The sequence below is a fragment of the Rhineura floridana genome, chromosome 1, assembly GCF_030035675.1.
Source record: "Rhineura floridana isolate rRhiFlo1 chromosome 1, rRhiFlo1.hap2, whole genome shotgun sequence".
Taxonomy (NCBI): Eukaryota; Metazoa; Chordata; class Lepidosauria; order Squamata; family Rhineuridae; genus Rhineura; species Rhineura floridana.
The window spans coordinates 139,822,681-139,843,673 of NC_084480.1; the positions used below are offsets into that span (position 1 = coordinate 139,822,681).

A 20,993-nucleotide genomic window follows, 5' to 3' on the forward strand; every position below is an offset into this window, starting at 1 on the left:
TGGGTGGGCACTGGGCAGAAGGGAAGCCCCTTTCCAAAAGGAAAACATCATGAACAGTATCATTGTTTTTCAGCGTTTCCCCCACCTTTTTATTCTACAGCAGGCACATGTAGCCTCCCACCCAAATTTAAACCAAAGCTGTCCCTGGCCACATCCACACCAGGCCTTTATTTCACTTTGGATAGTCATGGCTTCTCTCAAAGAATCCTGGGAAGTGTAGTTAGTGAAGGGTGCTGAGAATTGTTAGGAAACACCCTATTCCCCTCATGGACCTTCAACCAGAGTGGCTGGCTGTTAAACCAGTCTGGCTACTGAAGCATTCTCAGTGGAACAGGAGTCTCAACACCCTTCACAAACTACACTTCCCAGGATTCTCTGAGGGAAGCCATGGCTGTCTCACGTGAAATCAAAGTCTGGTGTGGGTGGGGCCCCCTGATTAGGCAAGCCCAGCAGCTGTGAGGCTTTTAGAACACTGACAGTTGGTTCTTACTGAGCATGCCCCGCGTTATCATAGGCTGCCAGCCAAAATTTCTTAAATTAATTAAAACTCAGCCAGGCATTTTTTTAACTTTTAAACTGCAGAAGATGAAGGTCAGAGTATGGGGCAAGGTCAGTATTAGGATTACAGGTACTCTGTGAACAAGGCTGAACATGGCTGATTTTTAATGAATTTCAACAGATTATGAGAACTCTGAGAGAAAGAAGTCCAAAAGGGCTCTGGGTTTTCTCTCTCTCTTTCTAGACTTTGAACTCTTGATTCTCTCTGACTGTTTTATGTATCGCCATGAAAATTTGAGAGTGTTGTTAAGCAAGCATTTCTGAGTTCAGGACTATAAGATTTGTAAGGTTTTATTTTGAAATGAGCTTATGGGAAGCATCAGAATGGCTTAGGGGGTATTTTCAATTTAACATTGCAGAATGTGAAAAATCCACGCTGGCTATAGTATACAGCCACTCTTGTGGCTGTATAATTTGTACCTTTTCTTTCATTCTTTCCACCTTCACCTTGAGTTGTGGAACAACATTATTAGGTGGCAAACCCTTTTCCAACTGATGGACAAATTTAGAATACTTTGAAACTTGAGTATTCAACAGTTCTGGATCCAAGCTATCAAATTTACACTGTGGGAAACAAGCAGACAAAAAAGATTGTTTAGTTTACAAGGAAAGCTTTCTCAATTAGTTCATTAGTTCATTAGAAATTAAAATAAATCTGACAAAATTCGTTAGGCTGGGCCCCAAGCATCTTATAAGAGTGGATGGCGCTTTTGCAAGGAGGGAGCGGTGCCTGATTTCAGACAATTTTTCATTCCAGCTGCATATCCACTCACAACGTCAGATGCTGTTCCTGAGGGTTCCTTTTCTGGTTATAAGCCAGGATGCAAATTAATAGATAAGAATTGTTCAACTTGTATCAATTTTATTGTTCAGACTAAAATGTATCATATTTTAGCTTGAATAATCAAATTGATATCAGTAGCATAATTCAACTGAGCCATAAAAGTATATTTGCAAATGAATTTACAATATTGTGTGTGTGTGTGTGTAAGAGCACATCTGCAGGTATTCAGAAATGCATTCAATACACTTTCAAACCTTGCAATATACACACATTGAGGTGGTGTTTGTGTACTGTACTATCTGTAATGGGTTCCCCCCCCATATTCTCCAACTTATCCTTGCGTAATGGCATGACATTATTTGGTAGCACATCATGATGCTTCAATGTGTGTATATCATGATACTTACGGCAGAGGTTGGTATTAGGTTATATATGGCAAGTAAAATATGGTTAGTAAAGGGAGGGGGAGTGAGTAAGATGGAATGCTGGTGAATGCTGTGTGTGATTGGCTGAGAGAATGGGTGATAGTTGGCTTATATTTGAGAATATGACAGTTGACAGATAGGGTACAGACTTGAGACAGATAGGCTTAACAACTAGTTCGTGTGGGCAGAGAGGCAGGGATTATTTGTGGTGGTTGAGGAACCTAATGAGTGTAGTTTATATGAACTGAAGAACAACAATCTATAACTAAACGCTTGAGAAACTGAGTTAAAATTATTATTCTTTTATTCAGATCTTCTGTTAAATAAATCTCTTGGTTTTAAAGACATGCCTGGTTCTTGGCCAGCTAGCACAAAGAATATGAGTGTTGGCAAAATATAAACAAAGGTGGAAACAGTACTGAATGGTGGCAGCTGAGTGTATCCTAGATAGTAACAGCAACAGGTTACAGGGGACCAACCCAGGGCTGTGATCTTTTACAGACAGAGAGATACACGGGGGGTGGGGCCGAGGCTTGCCGCTATACGTGGACATTTATAGCAAAGGCTGGGGAAATAAGGCAAATTCCCTAATAGCAGCATTGCTACAGAGTGTGTAACTGATAAAAAGCATCTCCCTCTGCTAAAGGCAGAGTGATAGCAGGTGGGAACATGACACACACCCTTTTGCAACTGATTTATTATTATTATTATTATTATTATTATTATTATTGATATCAGTTGCATAATTCAACTGAGCCATAAAAGTATTTGCAAATGAGTTTACAATATTGTGTGTACAACAACAACAACAACAACAACAACAATAATAATAATAATAATAATTTTATATCCCACCCTTCCTCCTAGTATGAGCCCAGGGTGGCAAACAAAAACACTAAAACACTCTAAAGCATCTTAAAAACAGGCTTTAAAAAATATTAAAACAAGACATCTTTAAATATATTTTTAAAAAGCTTTAAAAACATCTTCAAAAGCAATTTCAACACAGATGCAGACTGGGATAAGGTCTCTACTTAAAAGGCTTGTTGAAAGAGGAAAGTCTTCAGTAGGTGTCGAAAAGATAACAGAGATGCGCCTGTCTAACATTTAAGGGGAGGGAATTCTACACTAAAGGTCCACTTCCTATGTTGCGCGGAATGGACGCCTTGATAAAATGGTATCTGCAGGAGACCCTCACCTGCAGAGCATAGTGATCGATTGGGTATATAAGGGGTAAGATCATAGAATCATAGAATAGTAGAGTTGGACAGGGCCTATAAGACCATCAAGTCCAACCCCCTGCGCAATGCAGGAATCCAAATCAAAGCATTCCGGACAGATGGCTGTACAGCTGCCTCTTGAATGCCTCCAGTGTCGGAGAGCCCACTACCTCTCTAGGTAATTGATTCCATTGTCGTATGGCTCTAACAGTTAGGAAGTTAGAAAGATGATCTTTCAGGTATCCTGGTCACAAGATGTATAGGACTTTGTACACCAAAACCAGAACCTTGAAGTTGGCCTGGTAGCTAATGGGCAGCCAGTGCAATTCTTTTAGCAGTGGGGTAACATGTTGGTGATACCCTGCCCACTGAGCAGTCGTGCTACCGCATTATTGTTTCAAGATGCTTTTGATGCCTTGTCTGATCCACAGAGTTTGTTTATGGTGGCTTTCATTTCTTAGAAAGTTAGGTGTTTGCAGGCCCAGTGGAACCAGGTGACACCAATGGCCAGATGGTGGCAACACCTCCTTCTCCTCACTACCGTCTTCTCTTTCCTAACAGCACTGCTGCTTCTACTTGCTCTGTCTCTTCCTCTCTGCTGCCATATGTGAAGAGGTCCCATCAGATTTTACAAATAGTTTACAACAGATGGGACACATACTGGAGAACAAAAACTAAAACCAGCTACTATGTTGTAGTATATCTCACACACATTACGTACTATAAAACCCTACTCAAATATAGCCTTGGAAATAAAGCATGACTAGAGAGTTAAGACAATTCATACCATGGCACAACTTGCATAAACTAGAATGAGACCAAGTGAGCCTTGGGCTCTGGAACTCCCCCTCTTCCTCCTGACCAAACTGAGGGCTTCAGAAGAGTTTACTTTCAGTTTCTCTTAAACTTGGCTTGTTATTTTGTGTGAACAAGCCACTGATTATGCTTAGCTTAAACAACGCATGATTTGCTTGTTTTGAAACTGACCAGAGTAAGTAATAAGCCACAATCCCAGTTTCATGTGCAAGAACAAGCTTAGTTTAAGGAAAACTCAAAGTGCTTCTTCTGGCCATGCATCAGAAAGAGAGTAGAGTGTGCAAGCTTGAGGCTTGCTATGGCTCAGGTACATGGTACTACAAATCATGGTTCAGCATGACATATAAACAGAGTCTGTGTGTTCTTGCTGGGTTATAGTGCTAAAATATCAAGGCATCCAGGGAACAGACATCCTAGTATACAGTGCCTTGCAAAAATAATCAGACCCCTGACCAATGCTCTCATATTAACACAAATCCATAAAACCAATGTCACCTTAAAATAATTGATTTTGAGCTTGTGTTTCAAAATAAAATACCATACAGAACAAAATTACAATGTACCATTTGTAATTCAGTAATATGAGAGCATTGGTCAGGGGTCTGATTACTTTTGCAAGGCACTGTATATATTTAAAAGGCAATGTATGAGAAATTCTGCTTTTGAGATTTCATAAGCCTTCTTAACTATTATTTTTCATTCACTCTCACTCAATGTGATATATTGGCTTTGGCAGTCCCACCAGCGCACCCTCACAGACCCACCAGTGCATCCACATGGTCCTAACCTCATCACTATCCCACCCGAGCTCCAACCAGGTAAGCAGCAGCAACTTCAATGTGGGGAGGGCAGCTCACTATACCACCCACACTGCTATTAATATGCACTAAGGAAACTAAAGAATTACTTCATTTTATTTACCTACTTAACACAAATATCTTTCTCCCTATAAAAGCATACATCTCTAAAATAATTCTACTCATAACTGTAGTTCAGGATTTTTTTTACGTACTTGAGCATTTAAAGAACAATACATGCAATTTACCTCCATCCAATCTTCTTCAAGTATTGACCATTCACATAGAGAATCCCATAACAGTTGTTTCAATTTCAGCTCTGCACAAACTTCCTCCAGAGCATCAAATTTTGTCATTTCCACCTTTTAAGAAAGAAAATAAAACTATTCTCTGTATATCAAAAACCTACCATGCATGTCCTTTAAGAACATACCCCTGCTAAACGCTAAGAAGTGTAAGACCCAAAATCACTCAGTGAGTGATCTTCATGGCAGAGTGTGGATTTGAACCCAGCCTTCCAATCCTAGTCCAGCACTCTAACCACTACGGTACATTGTCTCTCCACCAATTACAATATAGACAAATCACAATGTAGACATCTGTAAATAAACCATACAAGCATCTCTAAACAAATTACCTTGAAGTTCTTCTGAAAGGATTTATACTGAAATGCACGTTTCTGTAGATCATCAAGAATGGTTTGCATCTCTGCTAGAACTTGTCTCACTCTGTCTTGGTCAGCATCAATATCCAAAATCTGAGGATCCTATTAAAAACCAAAAGAGTTGCTTTTACATTTAGCTTTCATAAAAATTTAAACAAAAGTGCTGCACATCAAACTTTTAAAATTAAATACAGTACAGCACATGATCCCTATGTAATGTACAATGTATAAGCAATGACTTCCCTCTACCTGTTTTAATTCCTATTGCAACATTTCTCTATTATAAACTGCTCATTCTAATACATAGGCAAATGGATGCTTAACTGAGCTGAGTTACATAATAGTGTAGAGCTTGTTACCTGTTACTGTTCACACTGAAAAGGAAAGAAGAGCCATTTGCCTGTGTTTTTGATATTCCAGGAATGAGTCAGCGGGCACAACCCATGTTGCAGGATGTTCAGCTTTTGCTCAATTCAGAATATGTCCCCTGTTAAATTTATTGGCTATGTGGAGCTGTGAAAATTTTCCTATCATTCTCTGTGTGCCATGAGATCATAAAAAAGATTTTTCACATGAAGTCAAAGCTGATTACAGCGGCAGTGTTCTTGCTTGCACCTTACATATATGAAACCATCTTATACTAAGTCCATTGGTCCAACAAGCCTAGCACTATCTACTTTGGTTGGCACTGCTATCTGAGAGTTCCTTTTAATCGGATCAGATGGCAGAAGTCGAACTTGGGCCTTCTGCATGCAGATCTTGTGTCTACTCCTGAGCTAACATGTTCCTTTACTTTACTTTCAGTGCATGCTACTGTAGGAAGCTAATGGTGGCAAATCACTAGTAGACAACAATAACAGATATCCATAATGGTAATTGAATAGGATATATACATGAATAATAATTATTTTTATACCTGAGCTTGGTGTTTAACTTCTTTCACTTCTTCATTTAGTTCGTGAACATCTTGGTCTAAAAGTTGACAGAACTTAACAATGCTGGCATCTCTTTCACCTACAGATTTGTCAATTGCATTGCGTACAGCAATGATGGATGGTTTCAGACTTGAAAACAGAGCAAAATCTTCAGGAGGAGCTGGTACTGTATATAGTTCAATAAGTTGATACATCTTTGTTACAACTTTTGATTCATCTTCAAGAATTTCAATCTGAGGGGTAAATCAATTCTATCATTTTTTTAAAAAAATTCACAGAAAATCTTCAGTCAAATCTTCAGTAAAGACATTGGCAATTCTAAATTGCCATAAAATACCATCTTAGAAGTAAGAAGAAAAACTGACACAAAAGTCAACTCCAGATTCTTTTAAATGGTATAAAAACAAATATTTTTTCCTATCATCTATTCCAACATTTTGTCACACTCAAATACCATCAAAGAACAGAATCCAGAACAGGGGTATGAAAAAGAGAGGGAAGTCTAGACTGACAGAGGTGATTTCCAATGGCTAGAGTTGCCAAGGACATCAAGTTGGTTAGGCCTTCACCATAATGGTGCTTTCCCATCTAACTAAATGGTTGCCATTTTTTTCTGAAAAGTAAAGCACTGTACCACCAGACAGGGCCGGTTCTAAAGGGCGGCCAGGTGGGGCACTGGCCCCAGGGCCCCGGAGCTACAGGAGTCCCTTCTGCAATCCGCGATCTGCTGCACCATCTGCCTGCCCGCCATTCCCTTGCCTCACCTACCTGTCTTCTGTCTTTTACCATTGCCCTTAATGAAGATGGCGGCTGCGGTTTCCCTAAGGTACTGACGCTGCGGCCGCCAACTTAGTTGATGGCAGAGATGTGCATGCATAGCACGCACACGTGCCATCAACAAAGATGGTGGCAGAGGCTTCATCCCCTTAGGGAAACCGTGGCCGCCATCTTCATTAAGGGCAATGGTAAAAGACAGGAGACAGGTAGGTGGGGGTGTGGGGGGGCTACATGTGAGCCACACATGTTCGCGTTCGAGCTCACACGCCAGGGCCCAGGGCAAGCTGATGCCCAAGGGCCCCAGCATGCCTGGAGCAGGCCCTGCCACCAGACGTTGTTGTGGTGAGGATAAACCTATCTGACGCTGGGTGACCTGGACCTCACACACCGCATCTCATAAGTATTTGTGCAACAATACAAGCCTCATGATGTGCACTTGCTAGTTTCTGATGCTAGTAAGTTTCTAATACCGTTGCTACTGGCAGGTGGGGAGGTCACCCATCATATCCTATAATCATTACATTTGGGGAAATACACAGACTCTGATTAAATGTGGTCTTACAGCATGCTAACTTAGAAGGTTTTAGGCTTCGGTCATATCCCTGTGCAACGGAGTGTAAATAAATATGAAACAGAGTGCATCATATAGCCAGAAGAATGGTCCTTCTGTCCCAGAAAAGCAGCATCTTGCCACATTTCAAATAATGGGTCTCAGCTTTGATCTTATTGGCTTCACATAAAAAAATACTATTCAAGAAGCATGATAATTCAGAGAGCCATACATAGATCTGAGGGTGATGGTTTGTGCGGGAGAGATAGAAGGTTTAGAGGATATTAGATGGATAAGAAAATACAGCATATTTAGTTGATGGCCCATATTTACATTTATAAATAAGCAATGCTGAATAAAAATAGATGCTCTATTTCATTTACTAAACAGATTGGGAGATAGACTCTAGCAACCACACTCCTCCCCTATTGCCCTTCCACCAGCATTGCAAAGGATAGGTGAGGAAGCCCTTCTTCTCCTCCTTCAGGTAGCCCTTCTTCTAGGCAGTAGGGACATATAGGAAGACCATGCCACAATAGGCCATGCAGCAAGTTGGTTGGTGCACAGTCTTCATTCCCTGTTAGTCTCTACCATGATGGAATGCCTGGCCTGAGGCATGCTTACATCCATTCTGCCTGACTGCCTAGAAGTCAAACGTGGTACAGAGATGAACTATGCCCTCTTTGCATGCTTCCCAGAGGCACTAACTGTCTACTATTGAAAACCGAATACTGGATTAGACTATTTGATCTCATCCAACATTCTTATATCTTAAGAGAAACTGAATGGAGCACTGAGTTGTCATTTAAATTGTCTATATAGGTAGGTAGAAGATGGGGGTAAGGGAACTCCAAAAACAAGCAAAATACAATTTCTTCCCACTGTTGTGGTGATAAGTTCTACGTTGGTAAATGCCACATAGTAGGAGCAATACTATAGTGACCTTACCCGATCTTGTATTTCATCAAGGAACGTCAAACTAAACACATATTCTGTTGTTGTAGTTGGAAGAAACTCAAGTTTAAATTTAGCATCATTTGCCTCAAGAAGAATGGTAGTCACTTTTTTCTTTGCAATTATGGGAAGCATTTCATTAATAACCTAGAATGCAAAGGAAGCGATTACATTTGAAAAATTCCGGAGGGAAAGAAAGCTTTATCAAGAAACAATTATGCCTAAGTTACTTTTTTTTTTTTTATAATAATTTTTATTCAAATTTTTCAAAAAAACAAACAAAACAAAGTCAAAAAAACATACAACAAAAAAATAAAAATAAAATAGTTGACTTCCGATTTGTCGCAGATCAGCTATAAGTATATAATATACATCAAACCTGTCCCTTAATGTATACATACAGAGTCCCTTTTCTCCATAGGCTGTCTTAGTTAATCGTCAAATCCCAGTATCATCATTTTATTTTGATCTTTCAACAAAAAGTCTAAGAGAGGCTTCCATTCCTTAAGAAATGTATCTGTCGATTTTTCTCTAAGTAGACATGTCAATTTATCCATTTCTACTAAGTCCATTAATTTCAATAGCCATTCTTCCATTGTTGGTGTTGATTCCATTTTCCACTTTTGTGCATATAATAGTCTTGCTGCCGTAATCATACATAATATTATTCTTCCATATTTCTTTTCTATTTGTTTATCCATAAAACCCAATAAAAAAAATTCTGGTTTTGACTGAATATTTATCTTTAGAATTTTTTGCATCTTCCTACCTATCTGTGCCCAAAATGATTTTGCCTTTTTACACAGCCACCACATATGATAAAATGATCCTTCTTGTTGTTTACATTTCCAACAAACATTAGAAACATTACTATACATTTTTGACAACTTTTCTGGAGTCATGTACCAACGGTACATCATTTTATAGAAATTTTCTTTAAGATTATAGCATAGTGTAAATTTCAAACCTTTTTTCCACATATTTTCCCATTGATCCATTTGTATGTTATAACCAAAATTTTTTGCCCACTTTACCATACACTCTTTTACTTGTTCTTCCTCCATATCCATTTTCAGTAAGAGTTTATACATTTTCGCAATTATATTTTCATCATTTGTACACAATCCTATTTCAAAATCAGATTTACTTATTTCAAACCCATACATTTTCTTGTCCATTTTATATCTTTCTAACAATTGTAAATAGGCAAACCATTGAAAACTATATCCTTCCTTTGTCAGTTGTTCTCTCTCTTTCATTATATATTCTCCATGTACATTTTCTAATAGTTCTTGATAAGTTAACCATTTCTCTTTTCCAGCCATTTCTCTTCTATAAAACGCTTCTTGACTTGAGACACATAATGGTATTTTCGAATAAAGCCTTGGTTTATATCTATTCCATATTTTCAACAAAGGACGTCTTATAAAATGATTGTTAAAGTCTACATTTACTTTTACTTTATCATACCATAGATATCCATGCCATCCCCACTTCAAATTATGGCCCTCCAAATCCAATAGTCTTTTATTCCTTAATAAGATCCATTCCTTTATCCAGACTAGACAGCAGGCAGCAAAATAAAGTCTCAGATTTGGTAATCCCAGTCCTCTTTCTTTGGCATCTTGTAGTAGTTTAAATTTAACTCTTGGTTTTTTTCCTTGCCATACAAATTTAGAAATATCTTTTTGCCATTGTTTAAAAGGTAAATCAGAGGATATTACAGGTATTGTTTGAAACAAAAACATCATTCTCGGTAATACATTCATTTTTATCACAGATATTCTACCCATTAATGACAATTGTAGTTTATCCCATTTTAGCAAATCTTTCTTAATCTCTGTCCATAATTTTTCATAATTATTATGAAACAACTTTGAGTTTTTATTTGTCATAATGATACCTAAATATTTCAACTTTTTCTCTATTGTAAAATCTGTCTTGTCCATTAATTCTTTCTGATCCCTTAAAGTTAAATTTTTCACCAACATCTTTGTTTTTTGATTGTTGATCTTAAATCCTGCTAACGGTCCAAATTCTTTTAATTTGTCCATCAATACATTAATTCCTTCCAAAGGGTTTTCTAGTACAATTATCAAATCATCAGCAAATGCTCTCAATTTATATTCTTCTTTTTTTATCTTTAATCCCGAAATTCTTTTATCTTGCCTTATATCTCTAAGCAGCACTTCTAAGACCAAAATAAATAAAAGGGGAGATAAAGGACATCCCTGTCTTGTACCCTTTTGTATTTCACATGAATCCGTTAAATCTCCGTTAACAATTATCTGAGCCTTCTGAGATGTATAAATCGATCTAATCCATTTTATAAAATTGTCTCCAAAATCCATTTGCTCCAAAACCTGAAACATAAATTTCCAATTCAAATTATCAAATGCTTTTTCAGCATCTAAAAAAATCAAAGCTGCTTGTTTATCATTTCGTTGTTCTAAATATTCCAACACATTCAAGACGTTCCTGACGTTGTCACGTAGTTGTCTTTTAGGTAAAAACCCTGATTGATCTTCCTGAATAAATTGTTGCAATATTATTTTCAATCTTTCTGCCAAGATCATTGTAAAAATTTTATAGTCATTATTCAATAGAGATATTGGTCGATAATTTTTTGTTTTAGTTAAATCTTGCTCCTCTTTAGGTATTAATGTTATATTAGCATTTTTCCAACTATCCGGTATCTTTCCCTCTTGCAGAATAAGATTCATTGTAGACTGTAAAGGTAGCAAGAGTTCTTCCTCCAAACATTTATAATACATTGCAGATAACCCATCTGGTCCTGGCACCTTTCCTAATTTAATTTTGTTTATGGCTTCAGATATCTCTCTTGACGTAATAGGGCCATTAATAGCTTGTCTCTGAAAGTCTGTAATTTTAGGCAAATTCTGTTTAGATATATACTCTTCTATTTTTTCAGATGGAATTTCCTGACACTTGTACAATGTTGAATAATATTGATGAAAAATCTTTTTGATTTTTACATTATCTGTCAGCGTCTCATCTCCTTCTTGTATCTTTAAAATAATATTTTTTTGACGTTCTTTTCTTAATTTATATGCTAACCATTTCCCAGGTTTATTTGCAAATTCAAAAGTCCTTTGTTTAGCAAAATTTAGTTTCCTTTCAATTTCTCTAACTGTCAGCATTGATACTTGCTTCTGTAACATTTTAATTTGATTTACAATAGAAACTTTAGATGGATTCTTTTTCAATTCTTCCTCTTTTTGTTTTATTTCTTCCAAAATTAATTGCATTTTCTGTTGTTTCTTTTTTTTAATTCAGAGTTACATTTAATAAAATATCCCCTCATAAATGCCTTACTTGTATCCGAAACGATGTTTTCACTTGTTCCTTTATGTAAATTATGTTCAAAAAACTCTTTTAATTTCTTCTTACATTCTTGTACTACTTTGTCATTCTGTAATAATGATTCATTTAGTCTCCATCTAAATCCAAGATTTTTTTTTTTTTAAAGTTAATATCACAGGATTGTGGTCCGAAAAAGTTTTTGGTAATATATCCATTTTAAAAATATCCTTCGCTAGAATTTTAGACATCCAAATCATATCAATCCTCGAGAATGTTTTGTGTCTTTCTGAAAAATAAGTAAATTCCTTTGCGTTATCATTTATATATCTCCAGGTATCCACCAATTCTAAATGTTCCATCAGTTCAAAACAAATCTTCGGTAATTTACCCTGTGTCTCTTTGATATTTTTTTCAGAAAGCCTATCAATTTTTGGTAAGATTACCCCATTCCAATCACCCATGACACACCAATGATCATATGAAAACTCTGATAATTTTTCCATAAGTCCTGTGTAAAACCTTGTTTTATCTTCGTTGGGGGCATAAATACCCACTACCAAAATGTTTGTACCCTGTAAAGTAATTTCAACCCCCACAAATCTACCACTATCATCCAGTAATACCAATTTAGGAAGCAATTGTGGGTTAATGTAGAGAACAACTCCATTTTTTTTTTTGGTCCAGCCGAAATAAATTCTTCACCCAAATTTTTACAAATCAAATATTTGGAATCTTTCTTCTTAATATGAGTTTCTTGTAAACAAATTATATCCAATTTTAATTTTTTCAAATAATGAAACACTTTCTCTTCTGCGCCGTGTTGGCTCCATTTATATTCCAAGTTAGATATTTGTAATCCATCTTTAAGCGTGTATTTTAAAATGTGCCTGATGCTCCTTTTAATCCATCATCTTCCTTCCCCTCCTCTGCATATCCTTGTTGACTTTGTTCCCCAGGAATTATATCCATATCTTTGAGTTTATCTTCATCCATATCTTTTGAAGCTTTTCTCAAGAAGTCCCTTGCTTTTTGAACAGTATTCAATCTATATTTCTGTTGTCTGAATGTAAAGATCACTCCTTCTGGAACATCCCATCTAAATTGAATTTTGCGTTGTTTAAGTTTTTCTGTAAGGAAAGCATATTCTTTTCTCTTACGTAAAAGTCTAATAGGAATTTCTTTCATCACCAGTATTTCCTTACCATCAATTTTAAAGGTATTTTTAAAGTGTTGCTGTAATACCATATCTCTGGTCGTCTTCTTTATAAAATGAACAAGCACATCTCTTGGAATTTTTTTCATTGTTGCATATCTGGAATTAATTCTATAAACTTTGTCTATTTCAAATTCCAACCGATCTTCATTCAAATCCAGAAATTTTACTAAAGCATTAACAATTTTATCTCTGATGTCTTCACCTGTTTCCTCAGGGATTGCACGGAATCTCAAACAATGTTCTTTATTTCTCATTTCAGTCACAGCCATATAGTCCAAGTTTTTTTCTAATTCCAGATTTAATATATCTGTTCTATTCTCCAAGATTTGTACCTTTTCTTTAGTATTTTTGGCATGCTCCTTTATTTGCCCAATTGTCCCTTTAATCTCATCCACTTGTGTATTAATATAGTCTTTTATATCCATCAATTCAGTTTTCATTTCCTGTTTTATATCATTAATCCCTTCCATTATTTTTTGAAACATATCTGGGGGTATAGCCCCTTCCTGTGGGTCAATAGGACCTCTTCGCTCCTGGGCCTTAGTTGCTTTTTTAGTTGTCATTTTCAAAAGAAGCCTTTAATTTCTGATATTAACCACTGTTTCAAAACCTAGAAGCAGTCTATTTCTTTTTTTTTTCCTCCACCAACAAAAGAGTTAATATTCCAGGCCTGTTATTATAGTCCAGCCAGCACAGCACAGTTCTTATCTACGTCCAAAAATGCAAAACAATTCTGGTTCCCAACACCAAACGATTAGTAACATATATGAACAGCAGATTCGTCCAAAAAGAAATAGTCCAAGGAGAAAAATAGTCCAAAATATATTTCCATCAAATAATAATTACCTCTCATCCGTTTTTAAACTTTAAATCTCCAAATTCAGGCCAGCTTTTTGTCGTAAAAAAAGTATATAAGTTGTTTACATTTTCTTTCTTCCTTAATTATATTTAAAAGAGAAAAAGTATGACTCACCCAGGTTTCTCAGTTGCTGATTCGTAAACAAATCTCTTTTATTGTAGTAATTTAAGCCAAATGATAAGATTTAGACAGAAGTAGGCTCGCTGGTTAAGGACGTTTTTTTAAGAAGAAAAAAAAACGCTTCGCTTTTTTCCAGTACAGCTTGCATGGAAGTCCTGACTCCGTCTTCAGCCGATCGGCATGCCTTCTTATCTCAGGGGTTTCCTGATCAATTCCAGCCGCCGACAGCTCAACGAAGTCTTGTGGAAAATCTGATCGGTTCTCCTATACCTTGGAGAACATTTAAGCCAGTCAAAGTTTCCTCTTGGCTGGCTTTTAACCTGAAAAAAGCTTCCTCTGAGGCAGAGATCTCTCAGAGACAGTCACCAGCTGAGCACTCACTTCCGGGAAGTCCACAATTATGCCTAAGTTACATGAATCAGTTCCTTATTCAAAACTATGCTCCTTGTAATATGTTCATGTCATGTGTTGTACAAGTTCTATTTAGCAAAAAAACCCACTAAGCTACTTCACCACAAGTCACTAATAGTTGTGCAAAATGCTTTCTAATTATTGTAACTCTATACTATTTCATCTCCTCACCTTTCCTCCCTTGCCCTGGCATCTATGATCTTCAGCAATCCATGGCTCAACTGCCCTCGATATTCCCCCAAACCCTATCCATAAGTTTTATCAGACCATTAAGGTTTTAAAATATCTTTCTTATTTATGTGTGGCCCCATTTCACTTCCAAACTGATATGCATGTGACCTCCCATGTTTGGTATTAAAGGGAATAATAGATTTACCTCCAAACAGCGCTTTGGTGATGGAATAAGTTTATCTTTCAGCTTTTTGGCATCTATGAGGAACAAGCCTAGGTTTCTCTTCTGTCTTATGGCCAAAGCTTCTTTATGTTGTTTGTGATACTTCTCCAGTTGATCAGCAAAGAATTTAACATCTGTTCATTATATACAAAATGTGAAATATAGTTATACATTTACAAATGCTTTAGAAAAACATTTTCTAAGTTGCATTCTATTTGCAAAGGAAAAAAAACAAGGCAATATACCCCACCCCCCTCAGCAGAAAAGAATATTGGAACTTAGCACGAATGTTTCTTCTCATTGGTGGATGGAGGCTATCCAGAGAGGGTTATCTTTTCCCACTTGCTTTACAGATAGGGCTTATGCAAATTAAGAAAGCTTTGTCTCTTTTGTATGGAGGCAGCCCATTCCAGCTCTGCATCATTCTGAAGTTGAAACACAGAAAAAAATTAATCAACCTAGCAAAACTAGAGAACTTGAAGAAAACCACAATTAAAATGAGAGAGAAGGAAGGAGGAGAATGGAACACTAATTCCCATGATCTGAATTACTCCAGTCTGACATCCTGGGAGCCAATCACTCATGTGAATGGAGTGATTGAGTTTGACTCATAAAGGCAGTCTATAAATATGTAACATAAATAAATATCCTATACTGCAAGCACAGACAACCCAAAGATAAACTGAGTGGGCCTGAATACCCCGTTCACCAATGAAACATTCACAGCAAGTTCCAACATTATTTTCTCCATCAGTGAAGGAGGGTGTCCAGAGAGGGGTGTTCAACAGCAGCTTGAGTCATGAGATGGATCTCTCCTCCAGCTAAGAACGTGAAGTATCCTTCTTCTGAAGGTCATATCTGTGAGAAAAAAAGTTTCTCACCAAAGCATGTGTCAGGGACTGCTTACCTTGGCACCTAACCAGAGAAACAGACTCAGGGCTTGGTGACTGGGTATCACACAAAGCTTTATTCCAGAAATCAGTAGAGAAATGTAGCATCAGGCATTCTAGGCATGATTCATGATACAGAAGATGAACAAGCTAGTCATATCTGAGGAGACAAACTAAGCATGTGGAGGCAACAGCAGACTGTTGTCGCAATGACCTAATCGCATCAACTCATCCTAAATATAAGAGAGGTGGGTGAGAACATTACTTGTCTGAGCATTCTCTAGTACTTTCCAGCTTTTGCTGCAAGGCAAAAAAAACTTTTTCTAGGAGCAGAGAGCTTTTTTTTAAAGCTGGAGCTGTCTCTTTTCTAATATGAGTGATTTTGGTGAAAGCATAATCTCTGGCTCTGACATACTGCTTTTGCTTTGCTCTCTCTGGAACACTACAAGCTGCTCATTAAGTTTTATCTCTTCAACAGCTAGGTCTGAGCTGGCTCCCAATGAGTTTTTCTTTCCCTCTGTGATAGATGCAGGGGGAGCATGGGCATTGTTTGATTCATCAGACTCAGGGCTATCAGAAATTTCTGGAAACATTTCTCCTGTGTTTTCTCCAGCCCCCTCCGTGACATCTGTAACCTACTCTTCATCCTCCCAATCTTGCCAAAGGTTCTCCTTGCAGCCCATGACACTGCTAGATCTGTATACATCTGATCAGGGTAGTGAATCACTGAACTACAGCTGGCAATCTTCTCAGTGAAGAACGTTATAGACTGACTCCACTCACCCAGGCTGCCCCTGGATACCACTGAGGCGGAAGGGCTATAAAGAACTTTTTGTTCTAGCTGAGCCTTGCTCAAGCAACAAAGTCTTTCTGAGCTCTAGTGTGGTCCTTGGCCCTGACTCCTGGCTTGTTCATTGGTCCTGCTATCTGGTTTATCCTCTAGTCCTGACTTGTTCTTTGGTTCTGACATCTAGCTTGCTCTTCAGTCCTGTCTTGCTCATTGGTTCTGACCACTGACCTGTCTCATGGCTCCTGACACATCTCACAGCTGCCCGCTAAAGATGGAATTTTCTGAAAATCTTGGTTGAGCTTATCCACACATTTTTTTTTCTAATTCCCATCTCAGTCCTTGACCTCAACACAGGTAGCTAATCTACAGATTTATTCTAGAGGGGCATTTGTGCTTAACACTGCAGATGCAATTGTATCTCTGGTTGAAACAGCTGTGATCCCCAAAGGAACCAGTAGCTGATAGGCCAATGAGATGACAGCCTTGATCAAGGAGGCTATGGTGAATTCCAAAACCTTCCCATTCTCCATGTCCAAATGAAAGAACATGAAGAGACTGTCCATCCTTGTAAGCTAACAGTTTGCTTAATGTTAATTCTAAGAACTCTGAAGACATCTAATTTGTGCCATTTCCCCCCTAGAATGGAAAGGTGGAGGACAATAATAATAATAATAATAATAATAATAATAATAAGGGTGTATGATTTCCTGGGCTTTATGAAACACTAAATTAACTTTAGGCATAAAAGAGGTATCGGGTACAAGGACAAGCCTGTTATCATGCAAAGTACAGAGGTGATCTTTAAATTATAGAGCCCCTAACGTCAACACCTTGCTAATGATATGGCAACTACAAAGGCCACTTTGAAGGAAAACAGAGAGAGGGCAACTTTCCAAAAGCATTCAAAATATTTCTTAGGTAACTAGGGATGTTGGTGAAATCCATGTCACGAGGCCCCAAGCACTAATTTTCCCATGTTCCAGCCATTCTCGTGCTATCAGGATAAAAAAAAACAAGCTGCTGAAATCTACGTAATTAATAACATTTTCATGTAACAAGTTTGTTGGTTGTTATTCTAGTTTATGTAACTATTTATTTAGTGTTTTTATTCCTTACCTCACTTGTTTGGACTCATGTCTTTTTTTCCACTTACAGACAAACAGAAGAATAGAATGAAAATGTGAAAGTGAGATTGAGAGCCCAAGGGCCTATGGATCTTTCTTGCAGAGGACTGTTGAAAGTTGTTCCCTTCCTACAGAAGGTGTTTTGTCACAACCTTTGCTCTAAGCCAGAGTGCGTGCTTCTTTGAACATTACTCAGAGATCTCTTAGGAAGAGTGGGGGGAGGAAAAGCATAATATAGCCTAAGAGACCATTCCGTGGAAAGGAAATATGCTCCATTGAAAACCCTGAGAGAAGCCTGGGCACCTTGCAATTCATTAGAGATGAGGCCTATCACGAAGATCCCAAATTGCTTCCGAATTGCTGCCAAACATCCTGGCCTCAAATTCCATTCTGCTGGATAATAGGTTTTGTCAGCTGAGCCAGTAGGCCTTGGTATTCAAGATGCATTTGGTGCACTGTCACCAGCTGAAGATGGATTTCCAACAGCTAGGAAGGAGAAGGGAGTTTTGAAACAGGAGGCATCATCTGATTTTCCAAGTTAATATGCAACTTGATGGTGATGTTGTCAGTCCTTACCAGTGCATAATTCCTTAGCAAGAGGGGTTTGAAGACTGTAAACCATGATTGACTGACGTTCCAGCAAGTTTGTGCTATACATTAACTCATTCTCTGTTAATCTTGTCTGAGTTGTCCTTGATTAGGAACTGAGCATCCCAACTCAATAGGGGTGTTCTGGAGATAGGGGCTTGGATGTCATCCCATTGTCATGATCAGACCACTTCCTGGTGAGGTTTAGACTTAGGGCTCCAATCCTCCCCTGCAGGGGTGGTGGACAGATTAAGATGGTCTGCCCAAGAGACTAATGCAATCCACAGGATTCCTGAACACCCTGGGGGAGTTCCCAGTAGACAGAGCAGGTGACCCTATTGAAGCCCTTTTCACACTGTGCAACAAAGAGATGTATCAGGCTCTTAGCACAGTTTCCCTTGAGCTCCCTCTCTGGCATTGTGGAGTCTGGTTGCACCTTGGTGCATCAGTGAACTAAGAGCAATGAAACAGTCTGTACAACAGCTACAGCACAAGTGGTGAAAGACTTGCTGTGAAGTTGATCGGGCACAAGTAAAACATCATAAATGTGCCTAATGCATGGCAGTGAGGGAGACGAAGAAGGCCCAGTGTCCTCTGTCTCCATCGCAACCTCAAGTAGCCATCCAGAGGAGCTTTTCCATATTTTTAGGGGTCTATTGACATCAACTCCAGGAAATGGAATTTTAGACCCTTCGGAGGCCCACTATGAATTGTTTGCAAGGCACTTTGAGGGTAAAGTTGCTTGCCTCCATAGCAAATTGATGCCTCATCCACATCTACTCTAGTCCCCAGTGAGGTGTCCAGTACAACATCTGCTGCAACTTCTTGGGAACAGTTTCAGTTGATGTGGCCTGATGATGTGGACAAGGTGCTTGACACAATGCAGCCAGCAAAGTATCCTCTCGACCCTTGCCCTTCTTGGCTTATTAAAGCTTTCAGAGGGGGTATGACTGAGTAGATCCAGGGTGTGGTCAACATGCTGTTGCAGGAGGGAGTCGTTCAGCCACTCCTGAAAAAGCCCACCCTGGACCCATTGGTTTGTGACAACTACTACACAGTCACAAACACCCCCTTTTTAGGGAAGGTGATTGAGAGGGTTGTGGTGCAGCAATTGCAAGTACTCTTGGATGAAACAGATTATTCTGACCCATTCCAATCTGGGTTCAGGCCTGGTTATGGGACTGATTCAGCCTTGGTCGCCCTGATGGGTGACCTTTATTGGGAGGACAGGGGGACTACGACCCTGTTATTCTTATTTGATCTCTCAGCAGCTTTTGATACCATTGACCATGGTATCCTTCTGGCCGCCTTGGTGAGCTGGGTATTGGAGGCACTGTTTTACAGTGGTTCCGATCCTATCTCCTAGGTCGTTTTCAGAGAATAGCATTGGGCGTTTGTCTTTCAGCCCCTGGCAGCTGTGCTGTGGGGTGCCACAGGGTACCATTTTGTCTCCAATGCTTCATCTATATGAAGCCCTTGGCAGCAGTCACCAGGAGATTTGGGGCAAGGTTTCAGCAGTACACTGAAAATACCCAGCTCTATTTCTCTGTAACATCTGAATCAGAAGAGGCCATGCAAGCCCTGCACTGCTGCACTACAGAATAAACTGAGTCTGAATCCTAGAAAGACAGAGACGCTATGGGTTGGTGGTTCTCGAGGTTGGACAACTGATCAGCTGCCTGCTTTGGATGGGGTCATACTCCCTCTGAAAGAGAAGGTCTGTAGTCTGGGTGTTCTCCTGGATCCATCTTTGTCGCTAGAGGCCCAGGTGACCTCAGTGGCTAGGAGTGTCTTTCACCAGCTTCAGCTGGGAAGACAGCTGCAGCCATTTCTGGACAGGGATAGCCTGATCACTGTTGTCCACGCACTGGTAACCTCCAGGCTGGATTACTGTAATGTGTTCTATTTGGGGCTGCCCTTACGGTTGGTCCAGAAGCTGCAACTGGTGCAAAGTGCAGTGGTGTAACTGTCCACTGGGGCAGGGTATTGTCAATATGTCATCCCGCTGCTGAAAGAATTGCATTGGCTGCCCAGTAGCTACCGGACTAAGTTCAAGGTTCTGGTTTTGGTGTACAAAGTCCTATACAGTTTGGGACCAGGATACCTGAAAGATCATCTAACTCCTTATATACCCAAGTTGATCACTGGAGGTCCATTCCACACAACATAGGAAATGGACTTTTAGTGTGGTGACACCTACCCTTTGGAATTCCCTGCCATTAAATATTAGAGAGGCACATCTCTGTTATTTTTTTGGTGCCTACTGAAGACTTTTCTCTTTCAACAAGCCTTTTAAGTAGAGACCTTATCCCAGACTGCACCTGTGTTGGAATTGCTTTTTAATGTTTTTAAACTTTTATTTTTAAAAAAGACGTTTTATTTTAAGATGTTTTTAAAGATGTTTTGTTTTAATATATTTTAAACTCTGTTTTTATGAAGTTTTACATGTTTTTAGTCTTTTTGTTTGCCATCCTAGGCTCCTACTGGGAGGAAGGGTGGGATATAAATTTAATAAATGAATGAATAAATAAAATGAACTTCTTTAAATGTGCTGAAATGGACCATTGGTCTCACCTGAAGGGTGATTTTCCTATGAGGACGGACATCACAACGGGTTTTAGCTCCACCTATCGTGCGAAGGCAAGAATGTCTTTGAAGTCAAGACTAGGGGCGTCAGGCCCCTCCCACTCTCCAGTTCATTCGCAGCGAGTCTAAGGAAAGATATCTGAAAATACAAGAACAAGGCCAACAGGCCTGGCAGCAGGAAAATAACACAATATTACCATGCACAGTAACC

At 38.7% G+C, this 20,993-nt stretch overlaps 1 protein-coding gene across 2 annotated transcripts in view; it reads right to left on the minus strand.

Annotated features, from left to right (window-relative positions):
- DNAH6 (dynein axonemal heavy chain 6) overlaps positions 1–20,993 on the minus strand; it is a 362,354-nt gene that overhangs the window by 301,280 nt on the left and 40,081 nt on the right. Inside the window, exons 13-18 of one of the 2 annotated variants that reach the window (XM_061634008.1) lie at positions 14,787–14,938; positions 8,475–8,627; positions 6,181–6,432; positions 5,238–5,366; positions 4,849–4,962; positions 979–1,122 (exon numbers count right to left, since the gene is read on the minus strand). In XM_061634008.1, coding sequence (XP_061489992.1) covers positions 979–1,122; positions 4,849–4,962; positions 5,238–5,366; positions 6,181–6,432; positions 8,475–8,627; positions 14,787–14,938 — 944 coding nt within the window. The remainder of the gene's footprint in view (positions 1–978; positions 1,123–4,848; positions 4,963–5,237; positions 5,367–6,180; positions 6,433–8,474; positions 8,628–14,786; positions 14,939–20,993) is intronic. The other variant, XM_061634018.1, reaches the window with a different exon arrangement.